General features: G+C 43.7%; 2 protein-coding genes across 3 annotated transcripts in view; one reads left to right on the forward strand and one right to left on the reverse strand.

Annotated features, from left to right (window-relative positions):
• Nucleotides 1-2,372: 2,372 nt before the first annotated feature.
• MYOZ2 (myozenin 2) overlaps nucleotides 2,373-23,631 on the reverse strand; it is a 78,172-nt gene continuing 56,913 nt past the window's right edge. For both annotated transcript variants that reach the window (XM_083174458.1, XM_083174459.1), the window contains exons 4-6: nucleotides 8,906-9,035; nucleotides 6,402-6,585; nucleotides 2,373-2,924 (exon numbers count right to left, since the gene is read on the reverse strand). In XM_083174458.1, the coding sequence (XP_083030584.1) occupies nucleotides 2,699-2,924; nucleotides 6,402-6,585; nucleotides 8,906-9,035 (540 nt within the window). In that variant the 3' untranslated portion in view covers nucleotides 2,373-2,698. The remainder of the gene's footprint in view (nucleotides 2,925-6,401; nucleotides 6,586-8,905; nucleotides 9,036-23,631) is intronic.
• Nucleotides 15,916-20,925, forward strand: LOC146026726 (uncharacterized). Its single transcript, XM_083157623.1, has 3 exons — nucleotides 15,916-16,769; nucleotides 17,123-17,630; nucleotides 20,913-20,925. The coding sequence occupies exons 1-3, from the start codon at nucleotides 16,217-16,219 to the stop codon at nucleotides 20,923-20,925; spliced, it is 1,074 nt and encodes a 357-aa protein (XP_083013749.1). The 5' UTR covers nucleotides 15,916-16,216.

The following is a 23,631-nucleotide window of genomic DNA, read 5'->3' on the forward strand; positions in this document are numbered from 1 at the left end:
TTTTTTTTTTTTTTTTAAATGCTTTTTATTGTTTTTTTCAAGTAATACAGAACAAAATGTAACATACAAGAATGTCAATGTGAACCATTTCAAGCATTAGTTATACATTGGTTGTACATTAGTTATACATTATACATTAGACTGCACTTTGTGATGGTATGTCGGAGTCTAGGGCATATATACTTTTAGGACATAGTCATTCATATTCTCTGCAATATGCGGATATTTATTACATTAAATAGTCTGTGATTCTAGAATTGCAGTCTATCTAAACACATACAATAGGTAGAAAACGAAAGTATAGCGTAGACAAAAGCTTAAGTAGATAATTCCGTAAATGTTTCCTTGAAAGAGTAACCTATCTGTACCTATACTAGGTTAGCCATCTCCCTCCCTTGTCGCTTCTCATGTCTGTTTAATGACATGTATGTTTATTGTTGTTTTTAATTTTTCCTAGCCCCTCTCGCACCTTGAGGTTAGCTTCAAATCAGATGGTCATCATGTGTGATGATATATATATCATTAGGGTTCATATTGGTCCAGTATGTTAGATGGATCTCTATGACAGGGGTTATTGGGCTTAACCCAGGTGGTAAAAATATTCTAGTGGTATCTAGTGATGTATACAACTACGGTAGGGGGGGTGGTTTTGGTTGGGATCTAAAAAGCAAGGAGTAGGGAATACCTTATGAGTAGGAAGTAGAATAAAAGCTTACTTCTCCTACGGCTAAACTAAGCTCGAAATTTTAACCGTAACAGTTAACTAACTGATTGACAGCTATGTATTATCTTATACAAACATATACATACATTATACAGTGACAAAGACAGAAGGGGGAGGGGGTGGGGAAGGGTATGAAATGGGTAGCAATGTTTCTTCTGCCTAATTTAATGTTTCCTAGTGTATAACAGGTTTCGACTGATACTTATCTGGAATATTCCTCTCAGTCTTGTTAACATGTGTCTACGTGTCATCTCTCCTCTTTACAGGCCTCAGTCAACGTGGGAGCTCGTCGACTTTGGGGGGTTCTGCAAAGTCTTTTCCATATCCTTAATGGTACTACAGGCTCTAAACCATTCAAGAGGTGGTATTATGAACTCTGTTTTCTGCTACGCTTTCCGTGATCATGGGATTGACTCTGCTCCATGAGGAAGTTTCAAAGTAATTCATAATAGTATGTCTGGAGTCTTGATCTAGGGATGATATGAATTTTTGCCATTTTGATTGGAATTTATGTGTAGCACTATTTTCCTGTAAAATAATGATCGAAGTACAGATATTGTAATAATAAAGATTTTAATTCCTGAATACTGGGTGCTGTCTTTTTTATCCAGTGTTTTAAAATTAGTTTCTTTGCCAGCGGCTGCTGTTGATTAAGAGGAATCTCGCGAGAACTACTGACCTCTTGTGATAATTCCCCTGTACTTGACTCGCAGCCAGGGCTGCCATTAGGAATTTTGGGGCCTAGGACTCATTTCCAGTCTGTGCCTCGCCCCCCCCTCCTCACTTGACTTACCGTAACCCGGCTCCTGCTCTGCCATCTCCTCTTCCGCTAAGCTGCAGCATGGATCACAGGCTTCTTCAACTCAGGATGCCAGCAGCCAATTAAAATGCAGCACTGGCTAGTGAGCCAATCAGAGCTCACGTACCGGCAGCTGTTCTGATTGGCTGCCAGTACACGAGCTCTGATTGGCTCAAAGGGCCAGTGCAGCATTGTAATTGCCCGCTGGCGTCCTCCTTCAATAAGCCTGCGCTCCGGGACCTGTTTTGTTCAGCGCACTGAGTGCAGCGAAGTGGAGGAAGTCAGGGGGTTGCAGTGGGCAAAATAAGCTGCCCGGGCCCTTCCAGAGGCCAAGGCCTGGGACAGCTGTACCTACAGCAACCCCCTAATGGCGGCCCTGCTCCCGGCAAAGCCTCTGGGTGGGTGGGCGGGCCACTCAGACCGGCTACAGGGGCCGCATATGGCCCACGGGCCTGAGGTTCCCCACCTCTGCCTTACCACCTCCATGAATATTAAATGCCAACTTTTCTTGTTTTGCCCAATCAACAGAACTAGAATTTGTGAAATATGTAACTTGGTGACATATGCCTCTTTTCAACCTTACTATGGGCCAGATGTATCAAGCTTCAAAAAGTGATAAAATCTAGAGTGATAAACAGCCAGCCAATCATCTCCTACCTGCCATGTTGCAGTCTGTGTTTATCACTCTCCACTTTATCACTTTGTGAAGCTTGATACATCTGGCCCATGTGATTATTATATTAATTGTGATTTATTTATACAACATTTTCTCTAAAGAGGGGATAAAGCATCCCAGCATTGTGAGACATCAATACTAACCACAGTGTCACAGTGTTGTTCTAGTATAATCCAGTGATTTGGAAATCTGGGAATGTTTCTCTTAAAGCAATGACTTCATATACACTAATGACATCACTGTTGTATGTTTATTGATAACAATTTAATAGGCAAGGGATTCAAGTTCAACTCAACTTACACCTGAACATTATGGTTTTGAAATAAGGTAAAGACTAACTGTACCAGTAAACAAAAAAAATGCATGAGATAGTCCAAAAAAGTAGTTAGACCTGCTAGTATAACATTAATAAATACAAATCAGAGACATCAGAGAAAAATGTGATATAATGAATCTACATGGCAGTTTAACAATGAACTTTTATCAAAACCTCTTTCATTTACAGATCATCGGTTTCTGGGACATCGGGATACTGGAGGATGTCGGAAGAGACTATAATATGTGGGTTGTCACTTGTCCACCCATGAGCTATTCTGTTAAAGGATTTTCTTGATCTAAGAGGATTTGGTGACATATCAAAGATTAGATTGTTGATATCGAAATCCGGAACATTGAAAGTTATCATCTTGGATGCGTTTTCAAATCCTCCAAATGGAGTGGCAGCCCTAGAGTTGATCATGGGACAAAGAAGTATGGGAATTAGCCCTTATAAGTAAGTTATAACTCCTCAGATCTCACAATGAACAATCAACTAATGGGGTTATTCTGTTTCACTCCTTCTCAAATGGACAAAACCATGTGCACTGCAGGTGGGGTAGATGTTACTTGTGCAGAAAGAGTTAGATTTGGGTGGGGTTTTACTGCAAAGTGAGATCCATAATGCAGTGTAAAAATAAAGCAGTCAGTATTTTTCCTGCACAGAAACAAAATAACTCACCCAAATCTAATTCTCTCTGCACATTTTACATCTGCCCCCCTGCAGTGCTCATGGTTTTGTCCATTTAAGAAGGAATTTGCCAGAAGGAGTGAACCAGAATAATCCCCTAAATTACAGAGTTTATAAAAGCAAATTATATTAAAAGAAAATACAATGGTTACATAGTTTCCTGATCTGGGAAATAGACTTAAGCTCAGTTGCACTGGCAAAAGCAAAGCAAGAAATATTTGACTCAGACACCTAGTAGCTAGATCTATGTCACGCACATGTGAAGCCAAACCTGAGAGATCCTTCCATCTGGTGGTGAGGTGGAATTGCTGGGGCGTAGTAGGGCATGGTTAGACGATGAGCTCACAAGGTCAGACTCAGTCATCATCTAAGTTTCCAGTGGCCATGTGAAAGACAGTGGTCATATGTTGAATGACTTTGAGTGAACAGATACTCTGGCATTTTTACTGTAGCTAAAACAACCCATTTTACCAGCAGAGTATCTGTTATATTTAAGCTATGAAATACCCACCTTGACATTCTAGATTTCTGAAACTTTATATTTACCTTTAATTGTGCACTGTGCATTAGTATGATCAGATATCTCATTGAAGCTTGATAAGCTTTACTATTCTAGAGTTAATTTTATCCTTTGCATGATTTCAATATAATACATCCACCGACTTTTACCAAACAATAATATATGCATAAAAGATACATTCTGATATAGAATATACTATTTATATACTTCAAATTGCTATTGCTACTGGTCATGTGACAGTCATAGTCAGTCAAGGTTCTGAATCTCCTATTTTTCTCTTAACTCCCCATTGGTGCCAGCAGAGTTCCAAATGCCCGTACACCTTGTGTACACCAGGTCCAGGAAAGAGTTTAAAGAAGATGGCAGAGACACGGTTATGTATGGCACGTCTCGTATCAGTCTCCTGCTCCCCTCTGATTTGGTGCTCTCATTCTAAATCCTCACTGAGCTCTCACCAGTAATACCATTTGGCACCAAGTGTAAGGTTTTACATGGCACACTGGGCTACATGAGACAGAGTAATGTGTAATGGCACAGAGTGTGTTAGAGCATTAGGTCTGTGCAAACTGAAGGCATGGTACAATGAATCAATGGGTCCTGAATAAAACTTTGCTTTACACATGGTACTATAATTATTATTTTTATTTATTTGGTCTGCAAAGTTCTGCAGTGCCATACAGAGCAGAAATACAACACATATATACATAGTAGGCAGCTAGAGTACAGTATTTTTAGTATAAAGATGAATTGGTAAATTCAGCAATTGAAGAAGTGTGCATTGAATGGGTAATGGAGAAGGGTGGTGCTTGTAACTCTTGGAGAGATACGAGGAAAATCAAGAGGGGACTATGGCCCAGATTTACTAAAGCATGGAGAGAGAGATAAAGTACTAACCACTAATCAATCAGCTTTTAACTGTCTTGTCATAGGCTGTGTTCAAAAAATGACAGGTGCTGATTGTGTGGTACTCTATCCAAGCTTTGATAAATTTGGCCCTGTGTCACTAAGTCCAAGGAAGACAGGTAACAAACCTTCTGAAGAGTAGACAGGTGGGGAAGTTGCCCATATCAACCAATCAACTCCTACCTATCATTTTATAGACTACTAATTACTTGATAAATGTAAGACAGAAACTGATTGGCTAGTGTGGACAACTTCTTCACTTGTACAGATTTGATAATCCATTGCAATGGAGCAGATGTATTAAGCCTTAACAAGAGATAAATACAAGGGTGATAAAGTAAGGAGCTGATTGGCTGGACGTTTATCTCTCTTTATCACCCTTGCATTTATCTCTTGTTAAGGCTTAATACATCAGCCCCACTTTCCTCCAAATAAGGGAAAGGAGAAGAAATACTAAATGTTGAGTTGTGGGTGTAGTAAATGTTCCTAGCGATAAGGAGGTAAACAAAAGACATATACAATATTGGACTATCAAGGGAAGTGCTCTGCTTTGTACCCTAACCACTACTCTACTGTATGGGCTATACCCTCAAACCAGTGAATTAGTTTCTACTCTGTGCCCAGCAAGTAGATTGTTGGTGATTATTAATATAGACAGAATATACACATACACACACAGAGGATCAAGAAAAGGCTGGCACTCTGGGGTCTTTCAAAAACGTGCTGTATTTGTAGCAATAAAACGACCAACGTTTCGGGGGTGGTCCCCCTTTGTCAAGGGGGACCACCCCTGAAACGTTGGTCGTTTTATTGCTACAAATACAGCACATTTTTGAAAGACCCCAGAGTGCCAGCCTTTTCTTGAGCCTCTATATATATAAATATATATATATATATATATATATATATATATATATATATATACACATCTGAGTAAAGTGTTCATTTTATACATGATTACATTTTGTAGGGTGTGTGAGCAGGATAAATATTGAGATGCTGCAATCACAGTCATTGCAATGCACACCCTTGTTCTGCTATTTTAGTGGTAAGCAAACACGTTCACCCCTTTAGTTGGGGGCCCTCCCCACTGTTCTACACTTCATATTACACAAACTGATTCCACAGGGATAGGAGTTACTCTGATATGACTGGCTTTACCTCAGTTCATTCACTCACAGTGCATACTGTAATATCTGGGCAGCAGGTTTGCTAAACTGTGACAGATATCTGGCTGCTATGGTACCCAGTTGACTGGGTCATTTTCAAATCCTGACTGCAGCAGGTAGGATCTGCAAAACAACTAAACGACCACCGGGGATGCACATCTGATCGGAATCGGATCTAAAACATGTCAAAACGTGCCCAATTTACATACAATAGTTCGAGATTGTATCCACATTGGGGGAAGTGAGGCCAAATTGTTCTGGTGTGTACCCAGCATAAGAGTCTGGGAGATGGATAATACAGTATCTGTGTGGACCTTGAAGTTTTAATGAGAGGGAGAGACAGAGATCACCGTTGTTTAGTGCCCTTTCTGAAACCCAGGTTAGACCCAGTTCCTTAGCATGCACTTATGGGAATTGGTAGACATATCTGAGTCAGTATTACAGTAGTACACTTGTGCGTCCGTCTACAGTATGCTAAACAGAAAACATGCACGGTTAAGTAGCCCCGAGAACTGGATTTGAGAAACACTGCTCCAGTCCAACACAGTTACGGTAGAATATTTGGTGCAGACTGTAAAGGAGTAAAAGTATTTGGGAACCGTACCTGTTGAAACTCCTGTAGTCAGGGCTCTGCACCTTCTGTCCCGGTGCGGGCATTTTGGGGTATAAAGCCTCTAGCAGGTCAGGTTCATTCACAATAGCTTCTTGCCATGGAGACATATAATACTTAGGAACTGCTGTTTCATTAAATTTTTCTGGAGGAATTTCTTTAAGCGGACCTGTGTAGCCTAGGCAAGTGAGAGGGGACACTGTTACATAACACATTTCTGTGCCAACAACAAAAGCTGTGCTGTGACATTTTATTATTCTGAATTCTACTTTATACACCCAGAGAGGTTTCGAGCATTTAAATTTAAAAAGCAAACACAGCCCTTGTGACGTATTATGAACTCTTGTTATTCATTAACTGGTAAGTAAATATGTCTCAAAGCTTTATTGTTCTTGATTTCCTATATATAAGTTGATACGGTACTTATGTAATATCTGGGCTCCCGTTTTTCTTATGAGACCGCGTCCCCTCGCGGGGCTCGCTGCGCTCGCCACGCTTCGGGCACGGTGGCTCGCTGCGCTCGCCACACTATATAAAAATCAACTCCATGCGTAGTTGGATAGTAGGGTATGAAAAAATGGGGTGCATTTAACATGGGAGCCCAGATAATACATAAGTACCGTTGATACTGTACAAACCTTTTAACATTCACAAAGATAAATAATTGATCATTTTTGAGGAAAGCTTTGCTACCCCAACACATTTTCCTGACTGCTGGGAATTTTATGGTGATGTCAGCTGCTCGACCCCGGCACCCACATCACAGGGTGATTTCCATGGGAATGCCCAGCGTTTTCATTGGAAAGCTCATGAAACATTCGGCGCCACCCCACGCTCCCACCCACAGTGTTGGGCGCATGTGCCCGGCAAAAACCCTGTTCACTGTGGCCGCACACACCCAGCGTATGCACAGGTGCAGAAATGTGCCCAACATCTGTCCCCCATGCAAAGCAATTCGAATAACCCCCATTATCTGCACTGTTTGCATACTGAATGGAGAACACCGCTCCTGCAGCCTCTCCAGTGGTCATGGCATGCCGCTGATGCTGCGGCATTACAGCATGTCTTTCCTGCCATTACAGAGGTCAGTCTTAGCTCCCCACAGCCTTCCACGCTGACGCCATTACCACAGGCCACAATCATATCTGTTACAAACCAGTTTTCCCTCCTGAATCCAAACATGGGCACATCCATGTTTGGTAAGATCACATGAGCCTCCACAGCCAATCACTCACTGACTGCTATAAGAAAATAGTACTCCTAATTTGCCATTGCTATTGTTGTCTCTCCCTAGCAGCATCCAGGTTGCTCAGCTCCTGAGGATTAGACCGATTTTAATTCCAGCTTGCAGTACCGCCTTGCTTGAACTGTGTTCCACATCGTTCCTGTTCCATTGTGGTTTCTGCAATTGATCTTGCTATTATCGGTGGTCTACCATCGATCCTGCTATCATCAGGTTTCCACCATCAATCCAGCTCGTCGGTATTCCACAATTGATCCAAATGAAAACACTTGGAGAAGTGGGCACTGGGCACAGTAGCAACTACACCCCTTGCACCTATGGTAGTTTCACCTTTGTTCCGTTCTGTGAGGCCTTTCCCCAAATCCAGATGTGGGGAGATTGTTTGAGAACATGAAAACATCATGGCTGGAATACTGATTGTAATACCTGAAGTCACCTCATATTGATCATCACATACTTACGGTGTGGGTGTAATATGTCTTATATAACAAGTGTAAATGGTGACATCATCTCACCATTGATTCGGGGAGCCTCCATCTAAGAGCCTGATTCATAGATGTACAGTATTGCACAGCTATAGGTAAGCAGCTATGCAATACTGTACAACTAATAAGCTAATGATGCAATCACAGATCCGAGTTTGAGTAAGTCAAAGCTTGCTCCAACTGGCTGCCGGAACATGTGTGCCGACACTGGGAAGTCTGCATCCAGAGACACAAAACATTTGCTTGGCACGCCTATAACATGGGGATGACATGCCCTTCACTCATGCAGCAGCTAAGGGGGACTGCAAGAAGCTTGCTCCAACTGGCTGCCGGAACATGTGTGCCGACACTGGGAAGTCTGCATCCAGAGACACAAAACATTTGCTTGGCACGCCTATAACATGGGGATGACATGCCCTTCACTGATGCAGCAGCTAAAGGGGACTGCAAGAACCCATTCTTATATGTAGATTGTCTCTGAATTCATTATCCCTTGGCTCATACAAAATACATATGGACCTATTTACTTACAAATGGCAATAACTATGATTTGTTTTGCCACTTATCATACCTATTAAAAAAAATCTGGTAAATCTACAATTTCTGACTAATATTTCACCAAGGAAGCTAAGAAGTACTGGTGATACTTGCCATGGTGATACTTGCCTGGAGTGCTAAGAGTTAACTTACCACTTTCTCAAGGTAAAGCAAATGTCTGTATTCATGTTAGCACATACAGTTCCTAGGGAGGGGGAAAGAACAGAACTTACCTGGTGCAATGCTTTGAGGGTTGGGCGGGCTTCGAGGATCTGGTGTATTAGGTGGTGTCTGTGGGGCTGTTTGCTGCACAGAATCACTGGCAGTTCCTTCAGTTTTTCCATTCTGATTTATCATGTTTTGCTAAAAGTAAAAGTGTAATTACTGCATGATTACTAAAAAAGTATATTACAAGGATTTTATTTATCTACTTAACCGGAAAATCAAATAAAGGCTCAGGAGATGACTAAAATCCCTTATTACAAGTATCTTAAGGTGCCCATACACAGAGCGATGTGCTCCGTATTTTTTGTACTAGATCGCATCACATCTAGTACAATAAGCATGCAATGTGCTACAGTAGCGTGTGTTTTCTCTAGATGTGATGCGATCATGTACAAAAAGTACGGGCTGCACATACTTTTGTGTGGTGCGATGTGATGTGCACGGTAGAAAATGCTCTATAATTATGAAGCCCCGCCCCCTCCCCGCGGACCCACGATTTTACAGTAATTAAACCAGCGGGCAAGCGGGGAGCGGGGGCAATCCCCAGAAAGCGGGAGACTTGCCCACCTTCCCGGGGGCCCGGGAGGAGGACCTGATTTTCGGGAGGTTCCCGGCCATTCCTGGAGGGTAGGGAAGCCTATTGTAAGCAACCTATATTAATTGACAGATGAGAACTCTGGAAACTGGTAAGTGGTGGCCTAGGGGACAAACTCCTCATTCCTGGCCTCATGATAAATAAATACAATATAGCCCCCTTGTGCTCAAAGCAGAGCATTAACCCATTATTACTGCAATGCACACAATGGGGATTATTGAGAGCTGATCACTGTTGTACGAATGCAAGAAGTGATCGATTAATGAATGACTGTGCATATGTAAGGACCGTAGCACACATGCGCAAGGCCAAGCAGCGTCAAAAATCAGCAATTACTTTTTTCGCAATCCCCATGCAACTTGACTGACAGGAAGCCGCCGTTGGTGGGTGTACGGAGGTGTCTGGAAAATGCAGGCTTGCCCAGAGGTTTTCAGGGAGACGTTTGTGATGTCAGCTATGGCCTCAAGCAGCATGTCTCTGTCGCAGATATGTGGAAGGGTCAGGGTTAGTTATGCTCTCTTGCACAGACTGGGAAAATCATTTGATGGTGGATGAGTTGCATATGGATTTGTAGCTGGCCGAATGCTTTGTAATATTTTCGCACACCATTCGCAGACTTGCGCAGGGTAGGTTTTTACTCTAGCTGGGCAGCAACTAACTGATTACAGGCCTCTGCCATTTCAATCAGGTCTGAATCAGGAACATTCTCCCGGAGAGGAGAATATTAAAGTCGGTAACCCTGACGTACTGTGCACCTCATATACTGTATATTTATGGTGCATGTGGCTCCCTTTGCTTTGCAAAGCAACATGAATCTGGAGTTACTTCTGACTGCATGGGGAGAGTCAGACAGTTTGATTTCTATATGTACACAGCCACAGAGTGGCCACATTATTAGGGAGTATGGATCAGATAATATACAAAAGGAAGGTCGACAGTCATTAGGTTGATCACTGAAGGTCAACATGAAGATCAACATGACTGAATGTCGACATGGGGTTAGGTCATCAGGGTCATTAGGTCGTCACAAGCATTAGGTAAGGTCGACAGGCAAAAGGTTGACATGGGGTTTTTCACTTTTTTACCCGAATGTCGGTACAGTCGACATGGACACTAAAAAAGTGCACAGCGTCCCCTCGCATGGCTCGCTGCACTCACCATTCTTCGGGCACTGTGCCTCGCTATGCTTGGCACACTATTCTCCCACAACGCCCTAGTGGATGGCAGGGCATGAAATACCGCCTGTTGGCACATGTCGGCTCAAAAAAACGTGGAAAACCCCATGTCGACCTTTTGACTGTCGATCGTCCCCATGTCGAACTAATGCCTGTGTTTACCTAATGACCCTTTCAACTTAACACCATGTTGACCTTCAGTCATGTCGACCTTCATGGATGTCAACCTTTAGTGGTCGACCTAATGACTGTGGACCTTCCCCTTGTCGACCTAGTGACCGTATACCATTATTAGGTGCACCCCATACACTTGTTGTTTTCTTTAAATATCGAACAAGTCTGTCAGTAACTCAATAGATACAATCACAAGGTGAAAATTGTTCTTCTGAACACACACTGGGATGAGGAAGAAACGTGGCTTTTGATATAGAATTATTGTGTGTGTGTGCACTAGATGAGGTGGTCGGAGTATCTCAGAAACTGCTGATTTCCCAAATTCTCAAGCAGAACATAGTTTGTACAGAATGGCAAAAGTATCTGGTGAGCATCAATGTGGTGTGTTTAAGCGCCTTAATAATGAGAGAGGTCATGGGAGAATTGCCTATTGGTTTAAATCAAGATACCAGTAACTGAAATTACCAAGCGGTACTCAGAATTACCCCTCCCTTGTGAGTGATATCACTAAACTAATTGAGCTTCTGCCAGTATACTGTATATATGTGTATGTGTCAGAAGAGCATCTCTGAAGGCACATCATCAAACCTTGAAGTGCACGAGCTACAGCAGCAGAAGACCACACTATTCTACTACTGGGCCATTCCACGAACAAGTCCTTTTCATGTAATGTTTGTTACCAGTTTTCATGGCAAGCTTTGCATCAAAATTATATGGGTGAAGTGTAATAGGATGAGAGATTCAGAAAGTGAGAGATTTGTTATGAAATCTCGGTACTTATGTAGTATCTGGGCTGCCGATTTTTTGATTGTATGCCTTAAGTTAAGGCATACAATCAGATGCGATGCGATGCGATATCGCATCGCATCGCATCGCATCGCATGCGACCATCGGATGCGATGACCCGATTTTTCCATAGGAATCAATGTTAAAATGGACTGAGTCCATTTTAACATGGAATTCAATGGGAAAAAGGGGTCCTTTTCATACCCCTACTATCCAAGTGGGCATGGAGTTGGATATAAACCTGTGGCGAGCGCAGCGAGCCACCGAGCCCGAAGCGTGGCGAGCGAAGCGAGCCCCGCGAGGGGCCGGTATTCTGTGTCCCCTCGCGGGGCTCGCTACGCTCGCCACGCTTCGGGCTCGGTGGCTCGCTACGCTCGCCACAGGTTTATATCCAACTCCATGCCCACTTGGATAGTAGGGGTATGAAAAGGACCCCTTTTTCCCATTGAATTCCATGTTAAAATGGACTCAGTCCATTTTAACATTGATTCCTATGGAAAAATCGGGTCATCGCATCGCATCGCATCGCATCGCATCCGATGGTCGCATGCGATGCGATGCGATGTACCCGATTTAGAAATCGGCAGCCCAGATACTACATAAGTACCGAAATCTCCAGTTTTTTTAAAGCAACAATCATTTACACTGCAAAATCATATTGGTTTTGCAGTGTAAATGATTTATTAACAAATCTCTCACTTTCTGAATCGCTCATCCTATGGGGGCGGACATTTTATGATGGACCATTTTCATTTCAGCAGAAGCCTGGAGGGGAGCCGGGACCGCTGTGCAGACAGGTAAATCTGCAGGTCCCGGCTGCAGCACAGTGGCATTACAATAGCCCCCAAACCACCAGCACCCACACTTACACAGCGCCCCCCCCCTCGCAACCTTGGGGTCTCAGGCGCTATTGTTAAGGGACTGGTTCATGGCCTAATGGCTATAAATGCATAGTAGCCAGAGGCGTTTCTATAATGTCTGCAGTGTGTGCAGTGCACATGGGCTCCTGGATCCACACCATTACTCTCTGCACCCACATTTAATCAACTTGCCCCTCTGAAGTACTGACTCAAGTGGGATCGGTCTAATTACACCATTAGGTCTGCCACCTTCAGGGAACATGCTGCGATTGGCCAAACTTTGCATATGGGCAGGGCTCCAATTACGCAGTTTGCATATATTAGCATCATTAAGCCCCGCTCCACTGTAATGCCCCTCTGCATTCTGCCCACTTCATTCCATTCTCCGCTCTGACAGGATGAGCAGAGTGGGGAGCCAGTGCCAGTGGTCTGCCATGTGTGTCTAATAAAACCTCAGGTTATTCACTGTTATATTTACCCACAGGCCCCTGATGATCAATGTTCCAGTAATCATCTGATCACAAGACCCTGCACTGCGACCCTAGGCACCTGATGTCTCCTGTTAGCCATTATCTCAGTTTACAGAAAGCATCAGATAACAGGACCCAGAGCTGGAAGCTGGTGATCAGATGGCTGGAGCTGGAGCAGCAGGCCAAAACCATCGGGAAAGTGCAAGTGAGAGGGGAGTAGCCAATGGCGATGGTGTAGACCATTCTTCCCAACTTCTGTCGGAGGCTGGGCGGAGGGTGGCTCTGTCCCTGCGCGTGATAGATAATTGGTACATTCTTGCAATGTATTAAGTTATTGTATTGCAGATTTTGGTGATTTTATCACATCATAGCCACATCTGAAATGTGGATTGTGATACATAAGCCCCTAATTCCCTACATGAGACCACATACACCTGAATATGACAGACTGAAGTATTTCATGCATCCATTATTTGGCTATTGGATGCACTTATTCTCTCTGTTCTGTAATACTGTAACTGAATTGTATGAAGATGATGGGTGAGATTTAATAGGATGAGAGATTCAGAAAGTGAGAGATTTTGTGAGAAATCTCCAGTTTTTTTAAAGCGGCAATCATTTGCATGGCAAAATCAGTTTGATTTTGTCGTGTAAATGATTGCCGCTTTAAAAAAACTGGAGATTTCTCACAAAATCTCTCACTTTCTGAATCTCTCATCCTATTAAATCTCACCCATGGAATTAAATACCAGTATAGTTGTTTGTTGATTATGTGCAGTGATCAGATGGGATTGGGTTGTGCTGTGTAGGGTGTAATAGAATTGTATTATGATCATTCATGACCAGTGACTAGGACATGTCAGGTAGGCATATTGCTCAAGATCTGTACAGAGTGTTATACAGGTATCTTATGATTATGTCATGTTGCTAGGTGTAGCAATATATGTCAGACAATGTCAGACAAATATTCCTGTCCAATATCAGCATGTGCCTGGAATTTGTTTTCAAACATGACAAGTATGGGGAAGAGAGGGCGAGGTGGTGAGAGGTGGAAGAATCTGTAGAAGCTGTGGTGGTGGCGGAGGTGGTGTTGCTGCCTGGGTGTAATACCTGGGACCACATCATAATGATGTCAGCAGCTACTTTCAGGAAATGTTACATGCCATTATATGTTACATGCCATTATATAACATCTTACTGTATGATGTCACTGCTGCAGCAAACACTGTATGTTCTTTATTATAAAACTTCTACACAATACTGTACATAGTGTTCAACATAGTCAATGGATATGTGCATTATACAGTTTTATTTAGAATAGAATTGAATTCCTTTTTTCGTCTCACAATGGAGAAATTCTCAGTGTTACAGCAAAGTGCATAGTAGAGATTTTAATTACTCATCAAATTTATAGAACGGCGAGAAGATGTATCAAACCTATGAAAGAGATAAAGTGGACAAGTTGCCCATAGCAACTAATCAGCTTCTAACTCATACAGTACCTACCTACGCTCCAGGAATTGGAAACATAAAATAAGATTTTTAAGGCAAAGTAGTGCTCAGTATTTGTCAGACAATAGAGTAAATCTTAGATGCTTCCTAATACCCCTTTTACACCAAAAACCCTGGTTGGACCCTGGTCTTTGAACACGGTTGTTTCCAGGGTCGGCTGCAGGGTGGAGTTACAGCAGCAGCCGCGGCGAGCATCCCCTCCGTCGCCCCCCTCCGTAGCCTGACAGCTCGGCCTCAGCAGCCGCAGACACCCCTCTCCTACCGCAGCAGCTGGGGACAGCTTCCCCAGCACTGTGGGTGCCTCAACCCGCAGCGGGACCATTTACACTGGCATCTACATGGGTCCTAAGCATGTTCTACCCAGGTCAGGACCTGGGTAGAAGACCCGTGTAAATGGACACGGCATGACCCCATTTGTACCACCGAAGATCCGGGTCTGACCTGCCGTTGACCTGGATTTTTCAGCGGTGTAAAAGGGGTATAAGTCTGTAGCCATCATTTGGTATGGAATGTGGAGGGGCACTTGGGAATTATAAAGATTATTTGTACTAAAATAATGTGAACAGGGTGTTTTCACACTCTTTTTATATATCACAATTTTTTTTATCTTTATTCCCATATGTGTAAATGCAATGTGGGCAAATATACAAAAAATTATTAAAAACAATACTGGAGGAAGCCCTGTGATAATAACACATCTTCAGACAGCGTTATCCAGGCAGAACATAGTCAGGCGCGGGTGCCTGTAATCAGCCATGTGTGTCCAATAATTTAAATTGATTACAAGCTGCCACTGTTCTCCAATGCTGTGATTGGTAACCTGGGGTATTATTCTGGTTCACTCGCAAAGGCAAATTCATTCTCAAATGGACAAATTCATGTGCACTGCAGGTGGGGCAGATGTAACTTGTGCAAAGAGAATTCGATTTAAGTGGGGTGTTACTTCAAAGTGAGATCTACAGTATATTGCACTCTAAAAATAAAGCAGTCAGTATTTTCTCTGCACAGAAACAAAATAACTCACCCAAATTTAAATCTCTTTGCACATGTTTCATCTGCCCCCCTGCAGTGCACATGGTTTTGTCCATTTGTGAAGGAATTTGCCTTTGCCTTTGGCTCAGGAGAATCATCAGATGGCAGGGTCACAGAGCTGGAAACCGGCGATCAGATGACCAGAGCCGGACGAGAGCACCAGGTCACAGATCAACATGAGTGCAGAGGTGTACCCAGTGATACCAGCAGCAGTGCATGTGTGGCACAGGATTCAGTATGATTTATTTAGACAAAATCCCGACCACCATTGGTCTATGGTCAAAATACTGACAAGGTCAAAATCCCGACATGGCACTGCACCCATTATAAATATGCCACTGGCACACAGACAATTCTAAATATATGGCCAAACTGCTACTAAGTTCTAGGCCAAGATTACTAATACCCCTTTCAGACAGAAAAAAAGACCCGGTAATTTCCCTGCTCTTGCCGTGTCGACACGGGTTTTTCTTCTGTCTGAAAGGGTCAACACGGGTCTAAAGTTCCGGGACTTCGACCCAGGTATTTACCTGGGTTTTTCCCGTGTCAGACACGTGTTTGCGGCTGTGTGAAAGGGTCCGACCCGTGTTTTTCTCCCGACTATTGAAAAATCATGCTGATTGGCTGTGCAGCATGGCGCTGCGTGATTGGCTGATCTTTACAGGTTCCCTGATTGGCTGAGCGCACGTGGCAGAGGCGTGCAGCGCAGCAGTAAATGGCCATGGCACACTGGAAAGATGAGGAGATCCGTGAGCTGCTCAGTGTCAGAGGGGAGGAAGAAATCCGAAAACAGATTACTGGCACAGTGAAGGACGCTGTAGTCTACACCAATATTGCCAAGGTCCTCACTTCAAGGGGCATTGTGCGTACCCAGCAGCAGGTGGTCAACAAACTAAAAGCTCTGCGCAGGTACTACAACAAAGTTTGTGACAACAACAGGAGGAAAAGTGGTGCTGGGAGGATGGAATGGGTTTACTTCGACCAATGTAACGAGGTCTTTGGCAATTCTGCCCTGGTGAACCCTGTTGCCATATCATCATCCAGTGCAGCTTCATCACGGAGCATAACTCCAGAATGCAGCCCATCTTGCCCACCTATAATGGAGTTGGAAGACAGCATAGACAACAGCATCCCTGATCCTATTGCTGCCATGGAGGACACAATTGATCCATTAGAGGCTGAGGTTGAGGACAGTGGAGCCAGCACCATTACTCCATCTGGGACACCCACTCCTGCACAGACTGAGACCCCAACGTTGCGTCGTAACAGTAAGTTTTTCAAGTATTGTTTGTGTATCTATTTTAATAGATGTACAGGGGGCTATAGGTATCAGCAGGCCTTTAATGCCCCACATGCTGGTACCTGTGGTTCTTCCAAGTATCAGCATGTGTTGCAGGCTTGCTGGGACCTGTAGTCCCACTGTAACACAGGTAACAACCCCGCACCCACTACTACAGCACACGTGTGGTGTGCCCTGGAGAGGGGTATTGTGGGAACCAGTAGTAGTAGTCTCTCTCTCTCTCTATCTATCTATATATATATATATATATATATATATATATATATATATATACACTGGCATGCCGCTATTGGATTGTAATGATTTTTCCTTTATTTTTAGTATTTGATGTACCTGCAAGGAAGAAAAAAACGTCAAAGATGGAGCTTGCTACGCGCTCAATGTCAAGAATCCTGGTAGATCATCTCCGAGAGTCCGATCTTGAATTTCAAACTCAAGAGGATGCCCGACTGCAGCGCTTCTTTGACAACGAGAGACAGTTGCAAGATTCCTTTCTCACACAGTTGGTGGGTCTGCACGAACGCATAGCGCGTGAAAATCGAGATGCACAGATGACCTTCCTTACCAATATGGTGTCTACATTACAGAATCCGCAGCCTTACAAGCTGTGTAGTCCGTACGCTGAGGGTGATTATTGTAATCCTCCACACAGAGGCCATACATTTATGCCTTCAAATTCAAGCCAAACTACTGTGCAGGGCCAAGGGCGTAGTTATACTGAAAACATGGGCAATAATTTTTCACATGCCACACAGCCAAGTAGGCCACATGCCAATGCCAGTCCACAGGAGACAGTGCATGATACTGTCAATGGCACAGGATATAGAAGGCAATATGGCAATGTGAAAAATTATGCTGATGATTCAGTGAATGCCAGTAATCATAACACTCCTGTTAGCACTGTAATCAGCACTGCCTACAGGCATTTGTAGTAATGTTGCTATATGGTTGTTCTTTTTATATTTTTTCTGGGCTCGTTCAATTTTTCTTGCTTAAAAAGTGGCACTTACAAGGCCCGTTAAATGCTGTGTTCCATTTTGATGTACACAGTAGAGTATTATGGTTCTTTAGTTTATGAGCCTCAAAAAAGCTCATTTGGTTCTTCAGTTTGGAGCTGAATCAAAGTTCTCAAACTTTTTTTTTATTTAAATGTGTACAAATAGAGTATACTCTAGATATGTGACTGAACATAATCTATAATGTGTACACAGTATGCCTTCTTCTTTATCTTTAAGGCAATAAAAAAATTCCCTGTTTGGGGCTTATATTTATATATTTATATTTTTTTGGGGTGTACTAAGGGCTATTTCACACACTCCGACTCCTGTCGGATGGCGAAACCCCGCACGGCCAGGAAGCCGTGCCACACACCGTAGTTAATAAAGGGCACAGATGTGACCATTCACCCAGGCCGCCTGGTTTCAGCCGGATCCCATCATTGTAAACTGCTGTGTGTGGCACAGATTCCTGGCCGTGCGGGTTTTCACTGCCCGGCAGGAGCCAGAGTGTTTCGAATTGCCCTACAGCACAGGTCTTCAACCTGTGGCCCTCCAGATGTTGTGAAACTACATGTCCCACCATACATTGCCACATTTTTTCCTATAGTAGGATGGCAAAAAAACTCAGGGCATGCGGGGACATGTAGTTCCACAACATCTGAAGGGCCACAGGTTGAAGACCTGTGCCCTACAGGTACCAAAAATTGCAAATACAAGTGTTTATCTATATATATACAGTGCCGGATGAAAAGGTGTGGCTGCTGGACAGTCAGACTTAGGTGTGTGTCTCCCCTATACAATATCAGCTTGGATGGCAGCACAACCTATTCACCCACCACTGATAGTAGACCTATGCTAAATACATATTCTACCTCGTGTTGCAATAGTTCAATGTTGTTTCAGTGTTGAAAGGGTATTTATGACCACTAAAGATTTATATTTGAAAACATTTTATATTTAAAGTGAACTGCATAAAACATGTTTTGTGAAAAATAAAACAAGTTCATTCAAACATACAACCAATGTGTCCTTGTACTTCTACTGTGTCATAGTATTTAGGTTAATAGAGAGGGTGTTCTGCAACTTGTCAGCCATGTTTAATGCAATGCAGTGAGCAGTCACCTCCCACTTTTCATGACCTCATCTCTGTGTGCCTTTAAAACTGTCCTTTTCTTATGACACACAGAGTTTTGCAGGAAAAATCTGGCTTCTGTGTGAAAGGGGTCGACACGGGAAATACCCGGGTTTTTGCTCCTGTGTGAAAGGGGGTCAGCCCCTTGCTGTCTAGTTGTACCCGGGTTTTTGTATCCGGGAAATACCTGGGTTTTTGGGATTTTTCTGTGTGAAAGGGGTATAACAGTGGCATCACTAGCCAGGTGCTGGGGTTGTGGCACAGGTGTCACCCTCAAAAGGCATGACACCAAAATGCCATCTCTTCTGCAGTGACAGGAGCTAGGTGCTGCAGTGTGATACTCTCCTGCAGTGTGATACTCTCCTGCAGCACCCTGCTGCTGTCATACATAAAGGCCCTTATTCTGGTCTGCATGCAGCTAGTCTGCGTTCGCACAGGGACTGGTGTTTCTTTAGTGCGCATGCCCATTTCTGCGCATGTGCATACACAGGGAGCGTGCACCCACGGCCAACATTCTGCACGCACCCAACATAGTAGGCGGAGGGGGGCAGAGAGGGGTGTGGGGCGGTGGGCTTCCCCATTACCATGTGGGAATGTCCAGTAATTCATGGGTGTTCCCATGTGAACGCTAGGCAGGGGCCATGCGTGCGCGCAAATGTAAGTGATTCGAAAGATGTGGGTGTTCCCCGCAGCATGTGAATGGATGTTTATGTTATACATCCATTCGCAGCCTGTGCGTGGGAACACACGCTGCGAGAGGGGGGCGGCCCGGCATTCACTGGGTGGGGTTTGGTCGATTCGCAAGGCTGCGAATTTGCAGCCTTGTGAATCAACTAGAATAACCCCCAAAGAGCAGGCATTGCAGACAGCTCCGTCTCCAGGGGCAGCCAGTGATAAAAACGGGGGGCCCCAAAAAGGGCATTCACGGACATATTTCACATTGACCCCTGTGCAGACATATACCCCATTCACCCCTATTGTATTACATGTCAGTAAACCTGCCTATGTTTAGGCACCTGCGTGGTGTGTATACACTGGATATCTCCTCACGGATCTCGTGCTAGATAAATAATTCTTTTTTTTTTAAATTAAGATTGTTTAACTACATAAATAAAAATAAATAATTTCTCAGAAGCGAAGGCGTAAAGGCATTAATGACAGTGAAGTCACACTTCCATTACTCAAGCTCTATGGAAAAAAAAAGGAAATACATAAATTCTGAAGGTTCCAATTTTCTAGTGAAGTCTAAAGAGACATATTCTAATTAGCATGAGCTAGGCAAATCCAGTTTAGTCAGCTGATGAGATACGTGTGAAAATGACCTCTGCTACAATTTGAGTCATTCTGTCTGTGTGTCGCAATGTACTCAGACTCTGTATTATTGTACACAAAGTACCGATAGGTTTCAAGCAAAACATTTCACTTTCTCAGTCTGCCACCACATGTGGAGGCTGGAATTAAAGCAAAATATTAACAAAGACATGATTCATTTATTCTCCAGTTGTAAAGTGGTGTATGAGTGTGTATACAGGACATGTGCTTATGTTCCCAAGTTCATATTCTGCCCACATGGTAATGTAACCATGCATTGTGTACGAGAGCCAATTCCATGTCCAAACGCTCATTTCCTATTATGATGCAAGTCATTGAGACAGCGTACAGAAGCTGTTTCTGACAATATTAACCATTTATGCCTGCTTTATGTATTCAGATTGTCCAATGTCAAAGCTGATTTATATTAAAACGTCTAGGCTACGCACAGGTTTACACGTGAAGAAAAAGGAAATAGAAAGATTGTCTTCTTTTTTTGGCGCACAGAAGTAAGAAAGAAAAAGATTCTGATATTGTTATTAAAAATTAACTTTTAATTTGTCTGCTTTAAAACTGCTTATTTTGTGAAATATTGGTCCAATAAACAGAAATGTATTAAAAACAGTGTCAGTGTGTCTGTTATTAAGTTTTCTGATTTGATTTTATTCAGAGAGAAGTATTGAGGCTGTTTTTAAACATCCAAATGCATTACCTAATGCCCATTTCCCACTGCAGCCTTAAAACGGTATTTTGCCGATTTTTGAGGGCAAAATACCGTTTAAGGCTGCAGTGGGAAAGCGCCAGAGTTGAAATACCGTTTAAAGTTAAACGGTATTTCAACCCGTTTTCAGAGCAGGGTTTTGCACGGTAATCTACCGTTTAAGATGCAATGGGAATGCATCTTTAAACGGTAGAGATGATTGCTGATTTTTTTCAGCAATCATCTCCGTGTGTGTACGCTGCCGGGCTGAAAGATTAACCACTTTCAGCCCGGCGGTACGCCCCGCTGCCCCCCGCCCCCCCCTCCCCCTCACCCCCGTCCTGTTATACCCCTTTTACACCTTTTACACGGGTCCCGTGTAAATGGTGGTGTACATGGTCCCGCTGCGGGTGCAGGCACCCGCAGCGGGTCCACAGCGTGCAGCGCTGGGCAAGATGTGCCCAGGTGCTGCGGGAGGAGGGGGGTCCCTGCTGCTGCTGAGGGGAGAGGGGGTACCTGTCAGCCTGACACGGCGCTGCCGCTGCTGTATCTCCCCCCCGGCGGCCGCTGCCGCTGCTGTATCTCCCCCCCCCGGCGGCCGCTGCCGCTGCTGTATCTCCCCCCCCGGCGGCCGGTCCTTGCGGCGGATGTACAGTCAGTGTCGGCGGTCCCTCTGGCGCAGGGGAAATAGTACTTATTTCCCCTGCGCCAGAGGGACCGCCGACACTGACTGTACATACGCCGCAAGGACCGGCCGCCGGGGGGGAGATACAGCAGCGGCAGCGCCGTGTCAGGCTGACAGGTACCCCCTCTCCCCTCAGCAGCAGCAGGGACCCCCTCCTCCCGCAGCACATGGGGACAGCTTCCCCCCTCTACCCCCACAGCACCCGGGGACAGCTTCCCCCCTCTACCCCCTCCAAGCTGCCTGTCTATCCTTGTTGATAGATATATATCTATCTATATATATATAGATCTATATAGATATATATATATATATATATATATAGACATAGATCTATAGATCTATATATATATATATATATATATAGATCTATATATATATATATATATATATATATATATATATATATATATATATCAACAAGGAAAGACAGGCCTGACCCATTGTCACAGGCACTAAACGTTTTGAAGAGCTAAAACGTTTTACCTGCAATGGGAATGGTACTTAAATGGCATTTGAAACTGTAATCTGCTGCAGTGGGAATGCTAAATACCATTTAAGATTACCTGTAAACTAAAACGGGTCTGCAGTGGGAAAGCAGCATAATTGTGTGTGATCTTGCAACTATTTCCTGCAAGTATTGATACAGTGTTTCCTCAATGGGTTATACTTGTATCAGATTCCCTCACATCTGTTATTTTTCTATAGACAGATGTCTTAAGGTGCGTACCCACGGTACGATTTATGTTCCGTATGATATTGTATAAGATTTCCCAGGAAAGTCCAAGTGGTCAGAAGCATAAAATTTGTGCTTAAAATAACATACAATGTGCATAAGATATCATATACGATATGACGTCACAGCTGTACTACACTATACTATCTTATGCTTTCTAGACAGAATTGAGTTGCATGTTCACCCGAACAGCTCCCTGCCTGACGACCAGCGGGAGCGCGCATCGTACTTCGGATAGTGCGTACACGCGGTAAGATATAGCACACTATCTAGCATGCTATTCGAAACTAGCTAGATAGTGTGCTAGATTTTGCACTATATCTTACCGTGGGTACGCACCTTAAGTTTTAGTCAGAAAAATACAGGGGAATATAAGAAGACAGAGTAATATTTATAAATTCTGACTTTTTTTATTTGATATATTTTGCACATGTGGTAATGTATATAGTTAATTCTTGTTTGGCAGCCTATACCTCTGATTTATTTTGATTGTTGGTTCTTAGTCCCTAAGAACCAACAATCAAATTAAATCAGAGGTATAGGCTGCCAAACAAGAATTAACTATATACATTACCACGTGTGCAAAATATATCAAATAAAAAAAAAGACAGTGGTAGTTCCACCTCTGGCCAGATTTAATGGGGCAGATGTATTAAAATTCCCGCAAATACCCCCCCCCCCCCCCACAGCAGCCTCACTGCTGCGCAAGACCTTGCAATTATTGAGAGATCTCGAGCGCAACCCAGAGCCAGCAGCATGGCTAGTGTCTTCGCAGTGGAGATAGCTGCCTGTTAACACATCGCCTCGCTGCTTATTACTGGGGGGGGGGGGGAGGGATAGCAGGGGACAGCCCCGCCGAGTGTTACTTGGCGAGGCTAGTTAACTAGGGTTAAGTGCAGAAATGCACTTAACGCTAGTTCATACATCTGCCCCATCATTAAGCCTTAAAAGAGCTAGAGTGAAGAGTGATAACAAGTGATAAAGGAGCAGCCAATCAGCTAACTGCCATGTTACAGGCTGTGAGGTAGAGATGCTCTAAAGCGAAAATGCAGTTAACCCCCCGTTATCTGAGTTTTACTGCATTCTCGCATTCTCTAAAGTGGGAGCAGCGCTGCGGTGGGTATTTCCAGCTTTTGCTTTTGTGTTAGGGATCTGTCATGGATCCCTCCCAGCATACCTTGCGGCTGGGCCTGAGACTCACAGGTCTCAGACCCAGAAGTCCACGGACAGTATCGCATCACAAAGGGCAGCTCTTATTGCAAGTGCTGTCC

Source organism: Crinia signifera, chromosome 1, assembly GCF_055691185.1.
Source record: "Crinia signifera chromosome 1, ASM5569118v1, whole genome shotgun sequence".
Classification (NCBI taxonomy): Eukaryota; Metazoa; Chordata; class Amphibia; order Anura; family Myobatrachidae; genus Crinia; species Crinia signifera.